This window comes from Rattus norvegicus, chromosome 15, assembly GCF_036323735.1.
Source record: "Rattus norvegicus strain BN/NHsdMcwi chromosome 15, GRCr8, whole genome shotgun sequence".
Taxonomy (NCBI): Eukaryota; Metazoa; Chordata; class Mammalia; order Rodentia; family Muridae; genus Rattus; species Rattus norvegicus.
The window spans coordinates 40,755,487-40,772,742 of record NC_086033.1 but is presented as its reverse complement, the minus strand read 5'-3'; the positions used below and the strand labels follow the sequence as shown (position 1 = coordinate 40,772,742).

At 45.9% G+C, this 17,256-nt stretch overlaps 1 protein-coding gene across 14 annotated transcripts in view; it reads right to left on the bottom strand.

Moving 5' to 3' along the window:
* Positions 1-1,916: 1,916 nt before the first annotated feature.
* Positions 1,917-17,256, bottom strand: part of Rnaseh2b (ribonuclease H2, subunit B) — a 53,575-nt gene continuing 38,235 nt past the window's right edge. For 6 of the 14 annotated variants that reach the window (XM_039093506.2, XM_063274416.1, NM_001007007.1 and 3 more), the window contains 2 exons: positions 14,756-14,836; positions 12,600-13,201 (listed from right to left, as the gene is read on the bottom strand). In XM_039093506.2, coding sequence (XP_038949434.1) covers positions 13,088-13,201; positions 14,756-14,836 — 195 coding nt within the window. In that variant the 3' untranslated portion in view covers positions 12,600-13,087. Of the gene's footprint in view, positions 5,330-12,599; positions 13,202-14,755; positions 14,837-17,256 lie in introns of those variants that run through there. The other 8 variants (XM_063274421.1, XM_063274419.1, XM_063274420.1 and 5 more) reach the window with 3 other exon arrangements.

Here is a 17,256-nt window from a genome sequence, read left to right as displayed (position 1 = left end):
AACCACAACTTAAACTGGAATTTAATGGTGTGTTCAGGATATAGCACCAGTCAGAAAAAAGGATAAAGTACCAGAGAGAGAGAGAGAGAGAGAGAGAGAGAGAGAGAGAGAGAGAGAGAGAATATTCCTGTTGCTTTCTATGCTGAGGGAACAGTAAGTAGATTGTAGCATAGATTAATGTGACCCTGACTTAGTTGTCACCCAGCGAGTCCCGTTTGTTCCAGCCAGGCCCACCTTCTCCATGGAGAATCTGACTTCAACTGACAACTTTGTGTTGCCCTGCCTTTATTTTTTTTCTACTGTGTTAGGAAGGCTACACTCCCATCCACGTTGCCTGGCTCAAAGAGGGCACAGAGAGCCTCACTTCCCCCAGCTGTCGTTGACTGCTGCCAAGCACACTGCTGATTCCCGGAGCCCCATGCTGGGTGCTACATAGCAGAGAGATCGCAGCTCTGCCAATTAGTCCTTGACCATCTATCTCACCCTCAAGAGAAACCTGGGAAGATGGTGAACAGATGGGGGAGCGAGCACCCCTGTTAAATAAATTAACTCCACATTCTATGAAAGCCAAGTGGGTATTGCCAAGGGAGCACTGACAACATGAGATGTGAGCCATTGTTAGGATGGCACTCCCTGGATAGATGTGCTGTGCACTCCCACCCAGAGGAGTGGGCCTTGAGGCCACCTGCTTGTGCTAGCAACCCTAGTCTTCTTGAGCTGTTGAGACAGCATGCCTGCTTGCCCGAGTGGCTATGAGCTCAGAAACCAGAAAATAGAAACTTTCAAGAAGTGAAAATCAGAGGCTGGGGGTCCGGCTTACTAAGAAAGGGGCTTCCTGTGCAAGCATCAGGACTTGAGGTTCAGAATTCCAACAGCTGTAGAAAAGCCAGATGCATGTATGTATGGGGTGTAGCCCCGGGCTGAGGTTAGAGATGGGTAGATTCCAAGGGCTCAGCAGTAAGCCAGGTGAGTCCAGAGCAAGTTCTAGATTCAGTGAGATACCCTGTCTCAAAAAATAAGGTGGAGAAGGGACTGAGGAACATAGCCCATAGCCAACCTCTGACCTTCACATGTGCCCGAGTGGGTGCATGCACACACAAATGTGCCATGGATGTGAGAGCACCCACATACCAGGTATAAACTTGTATTGTTGGAAGTGTGGATATTGTGATATCTGTCAAAATAAATGGGTGTGGGGGGAGGGGAATGGGAATAGAGCTAGTGTGAGCACGCGCATCTGATCACACCCCTTACACAATCGCAGCATGGTTGGGCCTGGGTTAAGGCTCACAGAGCATTGTATGGCCAGTGCTGCAGCACAGTTTCTGTCCCTTACAAAGCTGTTACTCTCTGTGAGCAAAATGGACAACCACAGGGACAGATGGTGGTGAGAGAGGTGACAAAGCCCACTACAGTCTTCACATCCAAGCTGCTGGCTCATCTCTCCCTACAGTCACTCCTGGTACAGGAGCCATCTTCACAGGAAAACCCTCCCTGGTGGGCTTGGCTGCCTGGTGTGTCCAGGACCCCTTTTATTTTGTATTTTTCAGAAGGATGCATTATTACATAAGTCAATAGGGCAAAGTTATCCATTGTAATACTTCTAGATCTTCTGAGTATTTCAACAGGATAGACTTACCCCTGGATCCCTGAAGACCTTTCTATTTTACTTTTACACTGGAATATCATATGTGACCAAGGATATCATGGATGTGAAAGGTCATCAAGATATTCTCATGGTTCAGTATCTGCTATAACATCTCCAGGGAGTTGGTGTATAGATTTTTTTCCATGGCATGCCAGATGCAAGACCCGAACAGGGGGATAGGCAGAGTTTGGGGCAACTCACCAACAGGTTTCCTTGTTGTCTTAGACAGTGTTCGATTGCTGTAAAGAGACACAATGATCACAGTAACTCATGAAAGAAAGCATTTAATTGGGGCTGTCTTACGGTTTCACGGATTACTCCATTATCATCATACTGAGAAGCATGGCGGCGTGCAGGCTGACACGGTGCTGGAGAAGGAGCTGAGAATTCTACATCCAGATCTGCAGGCAGGAGGAAGGGATGAGCACACACACACACACACACACACACACACACACACACACACACACAGAAGAGGGGGGAAGCCTGGAGTGGGCTCTTGAAACCTCAAAGCCCACCCCCATTGACACACTTCCTCCAACAAGGCCACACCTCCTAATCCTTCTAATCCTTTCAAAGAGTTCCACTCCCTGGTGACTAAGCGTTCAGATACATGAACTTATGCAGGTCACAGTCATTTAAACCACCATACTTATGTAGCTATGATCACAATGTGAATCCAACGATGTGCAACAATGAAAGTGACCACGGCGAATCTGTAATTCTGGGCTTCTCTCTCTGCAAAGCATTAGCTCAGCTGGGTCACCTAGTCTAATGAACCAAATTCTTCAGCTCCTCCAGTGCAGCTTGGTCTCCTGAGAGCGTGATTGCCTGTAACAAGAGTGTTATTGAAGCTTCATAAAATTTCCTTATTGTATCTAATCCTGCAAACTATGAGAGCAAAAGCAATGTAAATTAGGATTATACAATTTTATTTGCTTCTAGAAGTGGCCCAGATAGCTTCAAAACCTCTAATGGTGTAGGAACAATGTGCTGTAACTCAGCCCCATGAAACTCCCTGGAGAAGGCCATCAGCAGCATTGGGATCCGAGTTCCTAAAGCAATCTGCTTACTATCTGCTGGGAATTTAATGACAGCAAAGGTGAGAGTTACTTCCCAGGCTCTCCTGGGGTAGTTGTGGTGTAGACAGGAGCAGAGGCTCCCAGCTTGGCTGTAATGTGCCCCGGGACAGCTGAAATTCATTATAAAACTGAGAGAAACCTCAGAGCAAAATTAATCCCAGCTTCTACCTACATGTTGACACAATTTAAGCCAACCCTACATTCCTGATTAAAAAAAAGGATTGAGGAATCACACCAAGGGCCTCTAAGGCTATTAAGGTGCAGTGTCTAGAACACCCCCTATTTGCTAGTAGCATTCGCTAGACACACATTTGATAAGGGACTATAAAACAATGAAGTACGTGGGTCATGGTTCTCCAAGAAACTTACTGAGACACAAGTAGAAATAAAGATCCCGAGGAGACTTCTCAAGGAACTAATGCTATGATGAAACCAACAGAAATGCTCAGCTTTTTTATATACACATGTATATAAAACATTTCCAAATGAGGTGGAGTAGAGAGGGAGACACACTGGCCATACTTTCACTACAAAACATTAAATTAACTTCTCTCCAATGATTTTCCTTCCAGTTTAGATCCTTTCCTCAATAACTTCTATTAAAAGTCTTACATGGACTAGGGAGATAGCCAACAAGTAAGTGCTTGCCGCCTGAGTCTGATGTCCTGGGTTTGGATCATCAGAACCCGTGTAGAAGCTGGACACAGCAGGTAAATGTAGGAAACCCAGACAGGAGGCTCTCTAGAAGGCTGGAAGCAGCCGGTTGGCTCACACAGTAATGTACGTGTCTCAGACACAGTGGAAAGGTGAGGATGAGCACTGAAGGCAGTTCTCTGGCCTCCACCCAACACATGGCCTCTGCACATGCATAAGCGTGCACATATCACACACACACACACACACACACACACACACACACACACACACACACACACTCCAGACGCTAGTTGAGTGTGAATTTGGAACAGCTAAGAAAGGATTTCTAGGGATGTCTTGTGTGTCACCAGTGTCCAGTGATATGTGGAAGAGTGAGAGAGGGGAGTCCACTACAGAAGCAGAGGGTGAGAGATAGAGTTGGTAGGGAGAGCCTGTGGTAGAGACAATCACGCTAACAGGCCAGTCATAAGTGGGCCAGCAACACACTTCAGGTCCATGGGACCATTCGGAAGGCTCCCATGATAATAAGTCTTTGGAAGAATGAGAACAATAGGGGTGTCTGAGCTGAGGTCCTGACAGGAATGATTTGCTCCCAAGGAGAGAGCTGACTGCAGGAGCACTCTACTGGTGTCTGGTCCCTGGGCCAAAATATGCCCTGACCTCCAACCACAGTGCTTGGGGCTGTACAAGGCAGAGAGGTTAGATTCTAACTCCTCCCTGTGTGCGGAATAATGAGTCACCATAACAGCCCGGCTCAATCAGATAATTTCAGGAGGCACGCCTTACTTCTAGATTTACACACTGACTTGAAAATCTGATTCTCCTGCCTCCATCCCCTCTGCACTGCTCGCCAACGCTGGGATTGCTGCAAGAGATCAAACCCAGGGCCTCCTGTATGTGAGGCAGGCAGTCTTCTGACTGAGCTACATGCCCAGCCCTTCATACTGGCTCTGTAGCATTGGATTGGAGAGGTAGACTCATTTCTCGGCCACCAAGGTGCCTAGGGCCTCTTAGGGTCGATGGTCATTTCTAAGTTGGGAATGAAGTGAGACTGGTGGGGAACGAGGCTCAACTTGGCTGACAGTCAGAACTTAGGGCCATTCCCTTTAGAGGTTGGGGAGAGGTACTGTGTGAACAAGCGGCAGCCAGCCTGCCCTGCTGTATGCCCAGGGCGAGAGTCACTTGGACCTCAGACACTTCCAGCCCAAACCTCTCATGGCTTCCTTAAGAGCCTCGCTGGGCGTTCTCCGTTGAACTGCTCTTTGGCCTTCATTCCCAACTATCTCTCACACCAATACGCATACTGGACAAACCTTTTCAAAATAAAGCCATGTTTGTAACTCCACGAAGCTATAAAATGTACACATTTGGGCCTTGTTATTGCATTAGAAGCTGCCAAGTTGGTAAGAAAGAGAGAAGGGCCCGTTGTGGGGTAAGCATTTTAAAAGGCTGAAATTTGGTTTGCCTGGGCCTCTAGTGTGGATGCCCGTGTTTCCATCAACCATGCAGGCACCCCAACATGTGGGAAGCAAAGTCAGGCTGGAGGAACGACCTTGATGTCACCGGAAGTCTTCTCTTCTGGACTCTGAGGTGCTATCCCGGAAAGATATGCATGCTTCTGCCAACTGGGTTGAGGCAGAGGGCGAGGGGCTGGCTACACGCCTCAGATCCACACTCTGGGTTAGCTTGAGCACAGAGCATTGCTGAGAGCTTCCAGGAGAGATGATCATGGCCGATCTAAGGTCCATCATCACTGCTCCTTTAACAGCCGCCTCTGGCAGATGGTGGTTTCCCCGGGGATGCAGAGTACTCTTGAAAGTGCAGAAAACTGCAGCAGGCATCTGAAGTTGCACAGGAAGCAGCCAGCCCTTGGGGGTGGAGCTGGGGGGTGGGTGTGCCGCAGCGCTTGTCACTTGCCTCTTTTTCGTCTTTGTGTTGCCATCTAGAGAGGAGAGGAAATGGGTCACCTGAGAGCCCAAGCGCCAGTTACAGAACAGAAAGGCTTGGATCTCAAGAAGTTAAGGATGGTGTGCGCACCCCGAGATCTCCCCCTACCCCCAGCTGACTAAAAAGAAGTTATTCCTTCAAGTTCCACTACAAAATAATGTTTAAAATACAATATAATGTTCACATCACTTGTGGGATGGATACCATCGCTGTGAAAAAAATAAGGCAAAAGCACAAGAAATGCATGAAAACTTGATTTCAAGGTGGGTGATTCCTAAGTGATTTCAGTTTTGTTTTTCTTCCTCCTTTTCTCCTTAAACCAAATGGTTTTCAAGCATGAGCCTCACATGAATACATCCGGCCGACTGTCTAGCAAAATAGACAGGCATAACTTGCAGGGAGACGTCCCTAATATCCCTGAAGAAAGGAACTGCACATGTGCAGCCTCTGTCAACTGGCTTCTTCTCGAGTGTAAGCCACCAGCGATTTATCCCGAAGCTGTCAGTCACGTACGGCTGACCTTGTTGAGAAACTCCACAATGTAGTTATGACATAAAGGTAGCAAGGCCTTCCTTTACTTCTCTGCTACCTAGAACTCTTGTCCAGTCCCCACGCGTCCCCATTCGGCTTTCTCCATAGTCCGCCACCTAACAGACTATCTGGCTGCCTACCATGAAATGGAAACTTCTCCAGGACATGTGGGGCTTTTTTGTTTTTTGTTGTTGTGTGTTTTTTGTTTTTTGTCTTTCACACTGTCAGCTTCCTAACACCTAGAACTACGTTTGACATACAGTGAGTGTGCAGATCACTGTTCTTGAGGAGTAAGAAAATATAAGCTTATTCCTTGGTTTCTTTTGTGAAAATTATCAACAGTATTTAAATTTTATATGCAATTTCATTGTAACTAGTAGTTTCAAAAACCACTTTAGGATAAATGGCTTTTGCGTAGCTATTTCTTCTGAGCTGAAACATTCTTCTCTGGAGGAGTTTATTAAGACTCAGGAAGCAAACAAAATTCACAAATCTCAGGAAGTTCCCAAAACTTAGAAGTTTCACAAGGCTGCAGGCAAAGTTATAGAAGTTGTAACAACTGCTGGGGTGAAGGGCCTGCCTTTGTTCAGGGAGCTCCAGAATCCAGGGGCTTCTGACTCATTCATGGCCCTATGGATGTCATTCAGGCTCCAAAGGGTCCTCCACTCACAGCTCTGTAAGTAACCTCCTCAAACACCTTGGCTCACGCCCTGGCTCACAAGGCTGGACATGAGTGGAATCATAGCCTTAGTTTGCTGTTGGTGTTCTGTTGGGGATGAACAGGTGTTTGTTCGTGTCTCCTCAGGAAGGGCTATCTGACAATTGCTGTACTGGTTTCTTTTATTATTTTTTTTCTGTCAGTTTGACACAAGCTAAGCTTATTTGGGAAGAAGAAACTTCAATTGAGAAAATGGTGAGCAGGCAAGCCTGAGGTGAATTTTGTTGATTAATGATTGATGTGGAAAAGCCCAGCCCACTGAAGGTGGGGTACAGCCCCTGAGAAGGCAATCCTGGGTGTGTAAAAAGGCAGGCTAAGCTTGCACCATGGAGTGCAAGCCAGTAAGTGCTTGTGGCTTCTGCTTCAGCTCTTACCCTGAGTTGCTTTCCTGTCTACCTCCTGTTGTAAGATGAAATAAACCTCATGCTCTTGGTCATGGTATTCATCATAGCCATAGAAACAAACTAGTACAATGGCTATCATCTATATAGAAAACAAGGCAGGAACCTTGAGGAAGCCAAAAGGAAGAGGCCCGAGCTTGCTTCAAGAAGGATGCTGTCTTAGCTCTGTTACAGATCGTCTACATGACCTCACTTTGGGCGCCTGCAAAACAGGGGCAGTTCTGACTCTCTCTGGGTGGTTGTAAGATTAACTAAAACAATGATATATGGCTGCTATGGAAACTATAAAGTCCTATTAACCATATCTAGGAAAACTTTGGTCCAGTGTGACAGCCCCAAAGAGTACATGAACCTGAGCAGTGTATAAATCTCAGTACATAAGAAGGCATGAAAACGGAATCCTTCTAACTAGTCAGACAAACCGGGTCTTCCTGTGCTTAACATCTCACTACTGCATGCACCGTGCAAGACAAAGAACTGAGCAGCGCACAGCTCCTGCTGGTCTCCAAAGGGCCAGAGAAGAGAGTGTCTTTGAGGCAAGACAGCAAGACAGGAAATTTAAAGCAACCACAGAAAGGAAAGGACAAATCACTCTCTGGATCCTGATTGAGCCTCTTGTTGGCTGCAAGTCAAGAATTCTCCCACAACTAGCCCCAACCCAGCAAAAACTCCCATTACCTGCACAGAGGCAATACTCCTTTTTCTGAGGGGTTTCTCAAACAAGAAAGTTAAAGCAGCCAATGAGCCATGGTTAGCCTTCCTGCTCTGATGGCATCTGAAAGGCGTTAAGTTCTATAAAGGGTTAAACGTTTTGAAAGAGATTTACGAATAAAATTATGAACCATATTTACATACAAAAGAAGTACCTGGACCTCTCTGAGACCCACATATAGTAAGGATTCCTTTGCCATACCAAACTTGGGCTGGACCAAAGTTTTGCTAGGTGTGCGTAATAGGACTTAGTACCTAGTTACTGTGACACCTTGTTCTGCAACTCTGGTTGTTGCAGAGATTAAATGAGTTATTACATGTCTAACACCTAGACCATTACCCAATGCAAAACCTATCCAGTATCCGCAAGACTGACGTTAGTAGTTCTATGGATGACCACACAAGGGAAACAACAGTAGCATAGTCCAGGGTATCTCAAAGAGCAAGGAGCATTCTCAGAGTAACCAACCATTATTCTCAAACTAGGCCGGGGTGGGGGTGGGGGACAAACCATGAAGGGATCCTGAAAATTAGAAAATGCCAAGATAGGGAGTCTCACGAATATAGGATCATGAAATAGATTCCAGAACAGAAAATACTAGAAAGTCAAAACTGTCATAAAGCCACAGATTAACGGAATGATGTCATACACATCCTGGCTTTGATCACTGCAGTATGGCTATGCAAAGGATTGTGATTGTGAAACATGGGGCTTCTTTCCTATCAGTCAAAAGGAAAAGAGGCTGGGATGTAGCTCACTGATAGACACTTGCCTAGCAGGCTCACGGGTCCAGGTTCAAATCCTACCATAGCAAAAAAGTTAGTTAATGAGGACACTTCATGTATTGCAACTGTAACATAAAAAACAGCAGGGACAGGAAGACAAAAGAACCAAAGGATGCCTAGAGGTGACAACCAGAGTGCTTGAAAAGTAGCACTAATTGAGGTAAATAGAGGATGAAATACTCCAAACTGGAGTACGGCAGGAAACACAGAGGAGCTGTCTAAATAGAAAAGGAATAAAAAGAAAGCAGACACTTGGTGTCAACATGATGGTCAAGCAGCCAAGTACCATGGAGTCCCCAAATCTGAGCGTCTGGTGAGCAGAAAAGGAAAACAGCAGAGAGATATTTGAAAAATGACTAGAAAAAAAGATTTCTAAATCTGCCGATTACAAACCCAAAATTCAAGGTGCTTAAGCAAACAAATTCCAAGAAGCCACCTGCACAGTTAGCTGCAACTACTCTGGAACAAACATAACAGGAAAGCAAGCCACTGCAGGTGTCCTCTCAGCGACAGTGACAAGCCACGTGACAGTGGTGCTGGTGGATAGAAGGAATTGGTACTGTACCCGGGCTAAGCAGGAAAGGGAACATGATGCAAATGGCCATTATGAGATGTGCAGAGGAGCACATCACAACCTATGACAAGCAGCAGGTGACACAAATTATGGGCAAGTTGTGTCAAAATCTTGACAATTTTAAAAGATATCACTAATTAAACAGAATTAAACTCAAAGGCCCCAAACTGGAAGGGAGGAAGGAGGGGAGAGAGCAGAAGTGCCTGGGTGAAGGGAAGACAAGGAATGGAGGGAATAGGAGAAGAGAGGGCAAGGGGTGGATGTAATCAAAACATTATGTGCAGGGATAGAAACCTAGAACTGTTTATAATTAACATATTCTAATAAAAAAGGAGAAAAGGGTCACATTACTAGAACTGGCACAGAAAGGGAGGGGGAACTGCTCTAGTGCTATGCAAATTAAAAAGTAATTAAAGACTTTTCATAAATTCCTGCCCCAGCAGTCACTGGTGAATTTGAATACATAAGGAAGAAACAAAATATTTTCCCAAATTCCTTCTGAAAGCAAGTTATTAAAAAGTGTTTTTTTGGGGCTCCTCCAGATGCTTGGAAATGTAAGCAAAATAAAACTTTTCCTCCCTAGGCTGCTCCCTGAGTCATGGTGTCTTTATTTTAGCAATAGAAGGCAAACTAAGAGAGTCCACTTTATACCGTTACCAAAGGCAGGTAAGAGCCTTGTATGTAAAGCTAGCTGGTGCCCCTCGTGAACAGGGATCTAACAATCTGTAGCAACATTAGAAAGAAAGACCTAGTCCTGTGTGGAGGAAGAATAAACACAGTCCAGTCAGGCTTATCCTAGGAAGGCAAAGAGGCTCTGACCTTTTCAATCCTTATAACGCTGATACTGAGCCATTTCTGTTAAAAGAAATTTTAGGATCATCTCAAAAGATACACAATTTGATAAAATTTAACATTTGCTAAAAACTTAAAGCACTAGGAATAGAAGAAAGCCTTTTCAACCCAACAAGGGATCTACAAAGAAGAACACACATCTGCAGGAACTGACTTAGAAATACGGGAAAGTCTAGAAGTGTGGATACAGACACTGTACACAGAGAATCGTCCCTAGATACAGATACTAAAGAGCACTGTGCCGTAACACGGGGCTCACTGGCCGTCTAGACTGCAGTGCCTAGTTCCTTGGGGAAAGGCTGCTTCAGAGTTAGGCGGCCAAAGCACGAGACCCTGACTGCAGAAAGAAGCAATGGTGGCGGTGGCGGACTCCAGAGGCGGAAGAGTGGGGCTGTGAGGTGCCTACAGTGCAAGCATGAGGACCTGAGTTCAGATTTCCAGATCCACGGAAAGCCGGCGTGGATGCGCACATCTGTAATCCTAGCACTGGAGGTGAGAAAGGGCATCAGGTAGACCCTAGAGCTCACTGTTTAGCCAGCCCTGCTGTACCAATGAGCTCCAAGTTTAGTGGGAATCCTTGATTGAGAAAGTAAGACAGAGATGGATGGAGGAGGACGCTTGATACCAACTTTGGACCTCCACACACGTACAAACATGTGCAGGCAATACACATACCCACAAACACAGCACTCGCTCTTGCTCTCTCTGTCTCTGTCTCTCTCTTTCCGCTCCCTTCCTTCTTCCCTCTCTCCCCAAGAGCAAGCTTGAAGAGAACAGAGTTGATTGTATAAATCATTGCAGAGATAGGAAAATATAATTCACGGATGAAAATGGAGAGGATGAGTAAAAAGATGTGAATTAAAACAGAACAAACAGTGGAACCTCAACCCAGCATGTGCAACATTATAACGGAATAGATGCTTACAAAGTCCAGAGTATTTCCCCGCTAGTTACTTATTAATTAAAATGAAGGTTGATAATAGTTCACAGTGGAAAGATTCTGGCTACCACCCCAAGTGACTGAAGGAAAAGAACAATTCTAAGACGATGATTGGTTAATGTGAAAATGTTCAGTATTGTTATCAATCAAGGGACTGTTAGTTAATGCCATACTAAGGGCTGGGTGGAGGGGCAGTGGGGAGAGCACTTGAGTTCAGATCCTCAGAATCCCTGTGTGATGCACAGTAGCCAACTGTGGAACCTGTGCTCTGCTGACAAGGCAGGAAGCAGAGCCAGGAGGCTCCAGGCCAGCAAGCCCGGTGTCCTCAGCAGGGAGCAAGGAAGAACCTGTCTCAAATAGGGCAAAGTGTGGACCAGCATACACCCGAGGTTTCCTCTGATTGCCACGTGTGTTGTGGCACATCTGTGCTGAAACTCACACACACACACACACACACACACACACACACACACGCACGCACGCACGCACACACACACAAACCCTTTTGTGAAATGTGTTTCCACAGATATATATGTAAATATATATACATATATATATGTATACACACACACATATACAATTTTTAATCAGTAAGCCTATATTTCAAAAACTACTTTTTAAGTAATAAAAGATGTGGACCTATTTACATCTACTATGACATTTCAAAAAACTGAAGATTTAGAAAATAAAGGTTTAAAAACATTTTGTAATTAAAGTATATCTTCATAATTTCCCCCTTCTCTTCAGCACTCCCATGAACCCCTCCTTGCTCTCTACAATTCATGACCTCTTTCTCTTTACTATACACACACATTCCTAAACACTGAAATCAACCTCCTTAACACACAAGTATCGTCTTCCTTGCATGCGTGTTTCAGGGCTGACCAATTGATACTGAATAACTAGTTGTGCTTTTCCTCGGAAAAGGCTTTCTGCAGCTCTCAGCTTCCCTAGGGTCTGTCTAAGGCTGAGGGCCTGCTTCCCTCCTCCATGCTAGCATGCCTATGGATGTTGCCCCAGTCAGGCCCTGTTTATGCAACTGTCTTAGGGTTTTCCTGCTGTGAACAGACACCTTGACCGAGGCAACTCTTATAAAGGACAACATTTAACTGGGGCTGGCTTACAGGTTCAGAGGTTCAGTCCATTTTCATCAAGGCAGGAGCATGGCACGGTCCAGACAGGCATGGTGCAAGAGGAGCTAAGAGTTCTGTCTTCATCTGAAGGCTGCTAGTGGAAGAGGGTGCTAGGGTGAGGGTCTTAGAGCTCACACACACACAGTGACACACCTACTCCAACAGGGCCACACCTTCTAATAGTGCCACTCCCTGGGCCAAGCATATACAAGCCATCACAGCAGCCATGCTGGTGAGACTTCATGGTGAAGCTCCCCTGTCATTTCTATAAGACACAGTCCCACAGCAGAGTCCCGCTCTTCTAGCTCGTACAGCCTTTCTGTCCTTTCTTCCTCATGACCTCTGAGCCTTAAGTGCAGGAGTTGTACAGGAAAAAAGTCATTCAATAATTAAATACCTAAATACTTAAAAATTCTATTGTATTTTTAAAAAGCACTTGTGTATTTATTTTTGGCAGTACTGGAGACCGAACCTAGGATCTCAGGCATGGAAGGCAAGTGCCCCGCACCCTTCCTCACCTGAGCTGCAGCCCAGGCCTTCACAAGCCTGTCTATGAACACCCCGGACAATGGGGAAATGCTCACAAAATGACAGTCTATAAAAAGCAACCAAACTATGATTAGAGTTCTTGAAAATATTTTTATTCTAAGAAGATTATCTAGTTATGCGCGCATAGTGGAAGACTGCAATTTTGTTTTATTGATTTTTTTCTTTTTACAAAGAACAAGAATCCACACAAAGATATGGCTAATCATAAAATTTACCAAAATGAACTGTTTTGTTGTCCAGCTCATTTCAGCTGAGGCCACGCAGGACAGAGCAGGGAACAGCTGGGCACCGCTCACACCTCCCTGGGGAAGCTGTGATGACTTTCCATCATGGCAAACGTTCCAAAGGCCCTGGACAGAAGCTCGCACAATCACTTTCCCACAATGATTGCGTTAGTCAGACACAAAGTCATAGCCCAGCAAGTGTCCGCAGGATGTGAAAGCAACTCGGTTCTCAGCGGAGTGACTTAGGGTCGCGGACAGCGGCAAGAAGAGACAAGACAGAATAGGCAAGAGGCAAACTTCTTTTTCTGTTCCACTGGATTTTATTTTCAATGCTTCAAATCTTTCCAGTTTTTTTATTTTTTGCGCCAAAAAAAGCATCAATACTTTTCATTCCGCTCTTGTCAACTTTAGCCAAAGCCTTCTGAGCTGCAGTCATTTTGCTATTTTTCTGTTAATAAAAATAAAGAGAGATCTGCAATATTTGTAAATCGTTGTACATGCAAATCACACAAGCCTGAGTCTGCGTTCAGTGAACACATTCGTGGCAGAGCGCAAACAAACCTGCTACCCACTCGGACTTGATAGTGGGGTGCAAAGGAAAATGTACCCCATTCTGAGGAGATGGGTGCTCCAAGGATGGCTCCCTCTGGGGATCACTTTGAGGGTGCATTAAATGTAACAAGACAGACGAGGCAGTCATGGCGCATACCGTCTGTGTCAGTCACCCACTGATGAGTAATTCACAATGGTTTTGTGGATCACTCTGGATTAGCAGAATGCTGGGAGAAAGACCTATTTAGGCAAAACTTAAATTGGAATTTCTTCTGCTACCAAAGTCCAAGGAATAAAATTGAAAACAACAAACCACCAAAAAATAATGATATAAGAACTATGCATTGTTAAAATCTAAGTGGGCGTTAATGTGTCTTGGGATAGGCAAGCATGAAGAAAAAAATGGGAAAATCATAAAGAAATGCAAACTGTATACCTAAATTCAGAAAAAAAAAATTATAACTGTTAAAAAAAAATCAAGCAAAATGGCTAGAAATACGCTGGAAATGGTCTCGTACCCTGAATGAGCCATGAAAGGAGTTACTAGTCTTCATTTAATAAATTCTCACAGAGCAACAGAAAGCATTGCTTCCACAGCATAGAGACAGACAAGGGTCACAACTACATGCTAAGAGACAACGAACAACCCGGGAAGACAGACCTTTCTAGTAAGAATGTCTCACCTGGCAAGCAAAAATTTAAAAAACAAAAGTAGCACTCAGGGCAGACCAGGATGCAGGAAGGACACTCAGTGGCAGCATCCTGGAGTTACTTTCCCTGCATTTCTGGAAAGCAATTTAGCTGTCTATTTCAATCGCCTGAAACTCCGAACTCCGAGTCTTTTTCACTGTGGGTAAGAAAGTGGCCAGAGCAGACAAATGAACCCTGGTCACTAACCTGAGGGTCCGACACAGGAAGTGATGAAACCACCTGACTGTGTGCCGTGCCCCATGCAGTGAGGGAGGTTTAGTGGCACACGCGTACATAATGCTAAATGAAAGGGCAGGGCCAAGACCTAGGTTATAAATCACCACGTGACTCACGACACATGCGCAAAACCCAGCAAGGAAAGTTACTCAGCAGGCAGCTGCGGGCGGGGGGTGGGGGATGCTGAACGCTGGAACTGGGAAGTTTCTTAGTTACTGTCATTTCTGAGAACCTTCTTGGCAGGAGTATTGAAAAAAAAATCTCCTGGAGAAGTTGCTTCCCTCTCATCCACTGTTCTATGAACGCATGGTAAGTGCAAGCCCATTCTGTATGAACGTGGCTTTTCTCGGATTGGCAAAATCTTAACACGCTCACTATTGTGAACAGTTCTAAATGAATTGTGTTAGAAATGCAAGACAGTCATCTTCCCTGGTCAGAAGTGAGAGTGTGGTCAACAGTGCAACCATCCTTGGAAACGCCGCCACTGGGGCTGCCAGCGCGTCTCTACACTGGACACACATACCTTGCCGTTCTTCAAGTCCTTAGTGTTAAACTTAGTGTAATCTTCTTTCGCTTCCACAGGCTCATCTGCTAACTTTAGTTTCTGCAACGTTAGAGCATTGAAGCGCATCAGACGCCGTCCTCTCACCGACCTTTCGAAACAAGTTCACCCCTGGGACCCACACTTATATCCTGACAGGCTCCTCAGAGTCAGGCCACACCTCTCTTCCAAGAGCAGCCTTGGGTGACCTGATGGGTACAGGACTCGGCTCCTGCAGCCCTTTAATGATGTGAATCAGGCGCTGTGGGCTACAGTCTGCGGTTACAGACTGAGTGGGTACAGTCGAGGGGCCAAATACAAGGCACAGAGTTGGAGACAAAATGCCCGGTCGGGGCCCCGTGCCTGCGAAACCCACTGTGCTCAGCCCTGGTCTGCTCTGATGCCCACTACTGAGCAAGGCACCGTTATTCTGACACCATCTTTGCACAGCCTCCTGCCTTGCTTTCTCCTTGCCATCCGGCTGCTTCCCCATTCATCTACAGAAGAACCGCAGCCAGCAGGCAACCTGCGGACAGGCAACCTAAACAGACACTCCAAGTGGAACAGAGGACGTGGAGTTAGATCTCAAGTAAAAGCCGAAACCAGAAGCAAACCTGACCAGAGCACATTTGCCTATTCACTAATGTGCACACACAGGCATGTGCACATCACAGCACACATGTGAAAGACGGAGGGCAGCTGGAGGATCTTGGCTCTCTGCTCTCATTACATAGATCGCAAAGCTCGAAGTCATGGTTGGCAGCAGCAGCATCCTTGTCCTCTGAGCCCCCTTGCTGCCCTGCCTCATATCTCTTTTTAAAATGGCATTTACATACATTTGTACATACATACATACGTGCATATGTCTGTGTGCGTTAATCTCAGTCTTTGCACACACATCCTGTCCATTAGGCCCAGTGCAGTCAAACCTTTACATATTTTCACCATTCACAAGGTCCTTTGCACCAATGCATGTGACACTTCTGTGACGAGCTGGGCCAGGCCCTTAGTATCAGGTGATCACAGTGTAGACAGGAAGTCCCACCACAGTCTACACAGAGAAAGCCCAGCAGGGTGGATGGGCCTTGCTGCTGTGCAGAGAACAGACTGCATGGTAGTCACAACTTGGGTTTACACAGCCTTTAGCTCTTCTGGGATACACACATACCAGCACTGGGGCTCTGAGAATCCAGACTCGTCCCCATTTCCTCCTCCTCAGGCCCCAGGACACAAGATAATTTTGGAAATTCCTTGCCATAAGAAACAGAGAGAGGGATTTTCTTGGTCACAGAGCAAAGTAACTGTCGAGAGCAAAGGTAGGCTTGCTGTACAATAGTGACCTGCCGGCACCAAGTAAATGGCTGCATGCCACGTGTGGTGGCGCATGCCTGCAATCCTGGCACTTTGGAAGCTGAGGCAAGTGGACTGCCATGTGTTCAAGGTCAACCTGGACTACAGCGTGAGCTGCAATCCAGCTTCAACACTGAATCAGACTCTGTCTCAAAAGATAAAACAAAAGAATACACCTTCTATCCAGGTATGGTACAGAGGTGCACATGGACCACACAGGCCTTCAGCCAGAAGAGCAGAGCTGACAGCTGGCAATATTAAGATTGAACGTGAAGTCATGAAGATGTCTGTGTCCCTTCTCTATGGCTAGTATTTCTCCATTGACTCGGGGTGGGTATCCAGGTGCTCGGAGACCTAGCCGAGGCTGCAAAAGCTAAGAACTGTCCTTCACCTTGACCAGAGAAACTTCTCTTTAAAGCAGTTGTGGTTAATGTAGACTCAGGGTGCTGAGTCAAGGTTCTGAGAACGCATGGCTATTGAGTGCTCAGCCCTCTGTGGGACATCCACATTCCTGTGAGGCTCAGAGAACATCACGGCAAGAAGATGAAAGGGCTAGACCATGGAGGAAGGCCAGGAACCACGGGCTTACACGCAGGGCATGACTGTCAGGCATAAACTCATAATCGCTGCACCTGCTTGCAGAGGGAATGGAGAAGACATAGCCAGTAAACATTCAGCCATAGGTAGAGTGAGACTTGTAGGTCCCAGCCCCACCTAGGCCAAATAATGGCAGTTGAGGGCTTTGAGAAGAGAGTAAGTTGTCATCCCTTGATGTAGCAACTGGTTAGCAACCCAGATTCAAGGGGACAGCTCTAATCCATGACCACAGGCTGGGGCGGGGGGGACAGGTGGGGGAAGGAAATGGTTAAACCTGGCGGGCTACAAAGCAATACCAATACCAAAATAAAGACACATGAGAGTGGGGTGGGGATTGGAGGAAGGAGGGGGACTAGTGGAAGCAGAATATATTATATACATGCATATTAATTATATACATGCAAATTAATTTAAAAACATATCACAGAGCGATGCATTATAAAGCACTTGACATGCCTCACTTCACTGGAAAGCCAAACAGAAATCTACTCATGCACCGGACTAAGGACACGCCATCCCAGTTAACGTATCTACTG